The sequence below is a fragment of the Pinus tabuliformis genome, chromosome Q (genome assembly GCF_031772625.1).
Source record: "Pinus tabuliformis cultivar Carrire ecotype Pingquan chromosome Q, CPIR1, whole genome shotgun sequence".
Taxonomy (NCBI): Eukaryota; Viridiplantae; Streptophyta; class Pinopsida; order Pinales; family Pinaceae; genus Pinus; species Pinus tabuliformis.
Window position 1 is genome coordinate 1,247,542,962 of NC_142296.1, and position 7,004 is coordinate 1,247,549,965.

The 7,004-nt window shown below is 39.2% G+C and overlaps 1 protein-coding gene across 1 annotated transcript; it reads left to right on the forward strand.

Annotated features, from left to right (window-relative positions):
• The first annotated feature begins 3,437 nt into the window (after positions 1-3,437).
• LOC149224337 (auxin response factor 7-like) lies at positions 3,438-5,928 on the forward strand. The gene is made up of 7 exons (XM_089388156.1): positions 3,438-3,496; positions 3,626-3,731; positions 3,844-3,894; positions 4,950-5,006; positions 5,105-5,291; positions 5,574-5,664; positions 5,751-5,928. Exons 1-7 carry the CDS (start codon positions 3,438-3,440, stop codon positions 5,926-5,928), a joined length of 729 nt encoding a protein of 242 aa, XP_089244282.1.
• Positions 5,929-7,004: the final 1,076 nt, after the last annotated feature.

Here is a 7,004-nt window from a genome sequence, read left to right on the forward strand (position 1 = left end):
AGACGATAACCAAGATCTTCATCCGCATATCCCCAAAAAATGCATTTCATAGATTTATCATCTAGTTTAGTTCTATTTTCTTTGGAATATGTATGAATGCTTCACATCCAAAGATTTTCAACTGAGAATAATTCAAATTCTTACCAGTCCAAACTTTTTCAAGGACACCGCAATCTAAGGCTGTAGTTGGATATTTATTTATGAGGTAGCAGCGGTCCTGACTACTTCAGCCCAAAAGTTCTTCTCCAAACCAGAATTGGACAACATACTTCGCACCTTTTCCATAATGGTGCGATTCATCCTTTCTGTGACACCATTCTATTGAGGAGTACTAGGCACAATCTTCTCATGCTTTATGCTAAACTTGTTATAATATTCCTTAAATTCATTTGAGCAATATTATCCACCATTATATGTTCTTAAACACTTCAGCAATTTGTTAGTCTCTCTTTCAGCAACATGGAATTTTTGAAATATTCCAAACACTTCACTTTTATTTTTCGGAGGATATGCCCAAACTTTCCTGGATGCATCATCTATAAATGTTACAAAATATGATTCTCCTCCTAATGATTTGATGTTAACAAGCCCAAACACATCTGAGTGTACCGATTCTAACACATTTTTCTTTCTGTCATGGCCACCTCTAAGGAATGAAACCCTTCTTTGTCTACCATATATAAAATGCTCACAAAGATCAAGATTGTAGGATTTCAAACCTGGCAATAAATTTTTATCAACAAAGATTTTTAAACCCTTCTCGCTCATGTGACCCAAACGCTTATGCCAGAGTTCTGCTGAATTTCCTTCTTTTGTGACAGCAGCCAAATCTGATTTTCCTATCAGTGTCTTCAATGTGTATAATGTTGATGTCTTGGGTCCCTTGGCCATGACCAATGCACCTTTGCTAATTTTCCAGCCTCCTTTTCCAAAGCTTGTCGAATAGCCTTCATCATTCAGTTGTCCCATAGAGATTAAACTCATGCGCATTTTTGGTACATGCCTGACCTGTTTCAACAATATATCTTGTCCATCTTTCATCTTGATCTAGACATCTCCCACTCCAACAATACTGCAAAAATGATTATTCCCCAAATTCACTCTACCATAATCACCGGGATTATATGAAACAAAACTATCTTTGCATGGGCTTACATGGTGAGATGCCCCAGAGTCAAGGATCCAATCAAAGCTACTGCTAGATGTATATAAACATGCATCCTCTATTGAAACAATGAACAACACATCACCATCTGTGGCTATAGCAGTAGTCTAACCTTCATTTGTGTTGGATGACTTGTGATTTGTACTAGACGGTCTCTGATCCTTTTGCCCTTTCTTCCAAAATCGACATTCTTTCTTCATGTGCCCGTGTTTGCCACAATGAAAGGATATGATCCTTCCTCTCCTTGATTTTGATCGGCCTCTCGATCTTCATCGCCCTTGTCGGCCTCGATCCTTTCTCTTACCACGATCAGTTAGAGCTAGAGCTTCTCCTCCCTGGTTTTCTGCAATTGACTTGCGTCGCAGTTCCTCATTCATTAAACTGCTACTGACATCATCAAACTTCAGGGTCTCTCTAGTTGTTGAAGTGCTCATATCTACAATTAAATTTTCCCAGTGGTCTGGCATAGAACACATTAGAAAAACAGCTCTAATTTCATCATCTAAAATGATTTTAAGAGAGGTAAGTTGATTAGTAATAATATTAAATGCATTCAAGTGCTCAGCAACTGAAGCACCCTCCTTCATTTTGAGATTATAAAGCTTCTTCATCAAGAACACTTTGTTTGATGCTTTGTTCTTCTCATATAGATCATAGAGCTTCTTCCATAATCTTTCAGCTGTCTTTTCTCCAGACACATTTAAATACACATTCTTTGCTAAATATTGGTGGATTGTTGCAATTGCCTTTCTATCTAGCTTATTCCATTCTTCATTTCTTATTGATGAGGGTTTCTTTGTTGTGCCCTCAATCGGCAAATATTGATCCTTTAAAATCAATATATCCTCCATCTGTGATTTCCATAGGGAAAAATTAGCCCCGCTCAACTTCTCCATATCTGTAACTGTTGTCTCCATTCTCAATCAAATTCACACCCCAAAACACAAAAATACTCCACTTAAAAATAAAACTTTAATTATTACTCTTTTTCCTTTTAAAATACCATTTTCAAAATTCCTGCTCCTTTTAAAAATATACTTTTCAAAATTCCAACATATAATTATATATGTTTCATAATAAAAATAAAAACATATATAATGTTTTAACCTTTTCACATTTCACACATACATATGTTGGTTTGTGAAAAAAAATCTTGACGTATACGTGCAAGCTTGATGTAAAAAAACTTACGAACACCACGTTTCAACTCCAAACTTCACGGATTTGCACTTTTCAAACTCCAGCAACACATTTCAACATAGATCCATGACCTTGTTTTTCTTGCAGCAACTTCCTTTTAGTTCCAGCGTTCCTCAACTATTTCCTAGACAGATCCTTCAACAGCTCCAGGTGTAACAACCAACATTTTAACAAACGCTGCCAGAGTAAGGCAATGGCACTAAGCGGCTTGCACTGTGGATATTTGAACTTGGCTCTGATACCAGTTGTTGGAGACACGATTTCCGTTACACCAAAACCCGCAAGTGTTAGTAAACAGACACATAGCTAGATTTAAGCACATGCCAGGAAGCACACGGGAGCGTTGGATCAACACTGCCATTAACGGGGAGCACAACAATCTCCCCCCTCAATGCGAGCCAGGTGTGTTTCAAACTCGAGACCTTTGGCTCTGATACCACTTTAAGGGCCAACCCCTGCCCTCAAACCCCTTGTGACCCCCCGCTGTGCATCGATGCAATGAGTGGGGGCCTCCGCCCTCCGTCTAACCCACCAGTTTCACTAGGGGAACTAGTCGTGGAAAGAATATAACACAACCCAACAATTAAGCCTTGTTTAAATTGATATTTTGTGCAAGCTTTGTTCAGTTTCATAGCTAATTTCATATGCAATTACAAATATGTTGTTGGAATTTTGGGATTTACCCAAATTTATCAATATTTCACTCTATGTTTCTTTTTCGTCCTAATATTAATGTTACTGCATAACGTAAAATCCTTCCTTTTCCAACTCTTTTATATATATACATATCTTATAAATTTTATCCTGGTTCATTTGTAATAATTTTTTCATGGGTTTGTGGAGTAGATACTTGTTAATTTTACCTTATTTCTAAAAGGTAGTTTTATTTCGAGTTCTTTTAAAACTAAAACAAGATAGGATGCGAAGCAGCAAGTCCCTGCTGGTAGTTAAAACAGAACTTTAACAACAAAACACTGCTAAACCACTGCTCAGCTCAGCCCTACCTTTTATCAGAATACATGTCCCAATGTTACCAATATAGTGGGGCAGGTCATCCAACAAGCTCTGCAAAATGATTCAAGGATTGCGGCCTCTCTCCTTCGTTTGCACTTTCACGATTGCTTCGTTAATGTAAGTAGAAATATGTCTGTTTATTCACTAGATTTGTCCTTAATACATCATCTGTCTGTTTATTCAATAGATTTGTATTCAGTACAGAGATTTCTAATACTGATACTTTACTCACTCTTTGATTTGAAGGGCTGTGATGGATCCGTTCTGTTATGCAGTTCCCAACAATCAAGGCAGCAGTAGAAAACAGTTTCTTGTGCTGACATTCTTGCCATTGCTGCAGAGCGACCTATTGGCTTGAGGAACACAGTGGTCTTACCTTTCTGAAGCCTACTTGATGATGGATGGATGACTGACTGACTACCAGTTGGACCTATAGACATCAAGCACCAGTTGTTTCATTGCAGGAAGGAAAATGGCGGCATAGGAACCACCAGTCCTTGAGCATAGCGATTATGGTAAGTAAGAGTTAGGAAGGGTAGTGAAAGTGGCAGTAGCAGTGATGGTGTTCCATTGATGTTTGACTTTGACGGGTTAGGTGCGCTACGAGGTATTGGACGCTTCTTTCTCGATAGCTTGTTCGTGTGCCACCGATTCGGGTTAGACCATCCCTGCTTCACATTTTGACATACGTGGGTCCCTACCTGCCCATTTGAGCATAGGTGGGTTCCTACTGCCAATTTGAACATAGGTGGGTTCCCCTGCCGATGGTGTTATAGGATCGATAGCATTAAATCAATTATAAATCGATGATTACGAAGTTCCTTATATGCGGTTTTTGCATGAATGGCAGGTGTTTTCTGCATTGCAGGTGTCAAGCAGCCCAAAATCCAGTTGTTAGTGCTCTCCTCCTTCAGTTAGAAGCTAGTCTTTGACCAAAGCTCATCATTTCACTACCAACGGCGCAGGCGCTTCGAACCTGCTGGACATGGCATAAGCAACAGGTCGCAGATCCTCTTTTTCTTTTACGCCTCAAGGAAGTCCAAGGTTCGAGCATGTAAGAACGATTGAGTTTTGGATTATAGGATTTTCTTCAGGTTTTTGCGAACCCTCGATGTTGTTTTATAACTCAATTTCTGCTTCCAGAGGCACAAAATTTTGCTAAATTTGGGATTTTCCTTGGTCTCGGCTTCGATTTCTTCTGTAATTTTTTGTTTTCTCTGGATTTTGGGACCGTTATGATAATTTCTAAATTAAAGTTTTGAAATTCAAGATTGCAGTAGCACGCAGCCTGGATTGTTGTAAAAGGACCCAAATTGTAGTATCTATCTGTGCAGGCAAACGTAACACTGTTTGATTCTGTCAAATCTAATACTTTGGTTGTTGTGTGATCAATGTGCAATTTCGGGTAACTAAATTGTTCTTGCATTGCTTGTTTCCTTTTATAACAATATTTCATCTTTTGCGTTATTGTCAGTGTGAAGAGATTACTGTAAAACCAACAAAATGCAATAGTTGCACTTTCCCATCTACAGGAAAGCGAAAGTTACATTCCCCTTGTATATTTTTGCAGGGAGAACCTGAGACATATGAAGTATTTGTGCAGATCACTTTATTGCCAGAGGGAGATGTATGTCCTTATTTTAGTTTCTAGAATGTTATCCTACTGATGTGCAGGATTTACTGATGAGAAGTGTAGATGTTCTGACCTTTGGTTCGATATTGCAGCAAAATGAGTCATCTCATGACTCGGGGGTAGCTCCTCCTCAGCCTCGTAAGAGCAATGTTCATTCATTTTGCAAAACTCTTACTGCTTCTCATACTAGCACTCATGGAGGATTTTCTATTTTACGAAGGCATGCTGAAGAATGTCTTACACCTCTGGTTCGTGTTGAGATAGATACTATTGCTGAATGTACATTTTGCTTCCGTTCAGAAATGAAGTGGGTCCTTTTACTCATCTGCCACTGTTTGTGCGGAGGAAATGACCTTCTTTCAGTGTTGGTCCACAGGACATGAGTCAGCAACCTCCTTTGCAAGAGCTGGTAGCCAGAGATTTGCATGGAATGGAATGGTGATTCCGCCATATATTTAGAGGTGCATATTACATCGCTTTAGTTGATTGTCAGTCATCTAGTTGGCAATTTATTGGACAAAAGTGTATACTTGATCTAAACTTGTCAGTATTATGTTGCAGGCCAACCACGGAGGCATTTTCTAACCACTGGGTGGAGCGTTTTTGTCAGCTCAAAGAGACTGGTAGCAGGAGATGCTTTCATATTCTTGAGGTTTTCTTTTGCAAGCCCTCTGATTATCACTTGTTAACTTCTGTTGATGCACATACTTGCAACTCATGAACAATATGTTGTTTCAGGGGTGAAAGTGGAGAACTACGTGTTGGAGTTAGGCGTGCTATGCGTCAGCAGACTAACATGCCATCATCAGTTTTATCTAGTCACAGCATGCATCTTGGTGTCATTGCGACTGCATCACATGCTGTTTCAACTCGGACTATATTTACCGTTTATTACAAACCTAGGTATGCTGTTTGAAAATTGGATGTGATTCTGTTTTATTACCGCAGTTGTCATCTTTGGGCACTTGCTAACAAGGGTGAATGGAGTATTAATCTATTTAAATGCCATTCATAGTTCAGAGGTATAATTATTCTGGAGATTTTTTAAACAATTCGGGGAAAATTGATTTAGCAGCCTATGCGGCAAAGAAATCGTTAGACGGGCTAGAGAAGAATACAACCATGGATTATGCAACTGCTCTGAAGTGTGATTGCTTGTTACCTACAGATTAAGAAGGGGTACTTACAGATTAAGAAAAGGGAAGAGTGAGGCAGTTTACTTTGTTTCTTGCCACGATGGAAGAAGATGCTAGGTTCCCGCAGACGACTTTGACAGGCATAAGCTGCTCGACCTTGACAGGCATAAGCTGCTCGGTTCCCGCAGACGACCTTGATAGGCATTGAGAGGGATCCAGTTCCAGCGGGAGGCAACCAGTTTGGCCTGGCATAGTCTACAAAAATCAAAAAATCGCAAGTAGCATTAACAATGGTATGCATTAACAATGGTATGAAGACAGAGAGCTGGGATTCTTAGCAATAAGGTATTAAACCCAACTCTGGAGATCCCAGCGCCACATAATCGTTACAAAGATCCAAATGGCAGTGTCAGAAACATCCACACATCGAAAAGATCCAGACGTCAAAAAGGGAAGCTACGAAAGGAATCATATTAAACTTCCCATGTATGCCGGTGAAACAAAACTGGCATTTAATGTGCTCAGCTAATAGCTAGCATTAAGTTAGCTAGTATTTATAGTTTGAAAATACGAAACCAAATACTATTTATAACATATGCTTTTGCTCTTCAGCCTCGGGAAGAGGCCAAATAAGAAGGAAAATATATCTGTATTGAAAAACTTTGGATCGCGAATCGGTCTTTGTGTAGAAACTTTGGTTATATCGTGATCAGTGAATTCCACAAACAGGTGAACTAATGCTAAGATCGGCATAACCGATTACTATAGTCCCTGGCCATTGCCAGATGGCAGGGACTAATAACAACAAACTTTAGTTGGTCATTTTTTCCTTTTTCTTGTCATAATTAAAAAATGG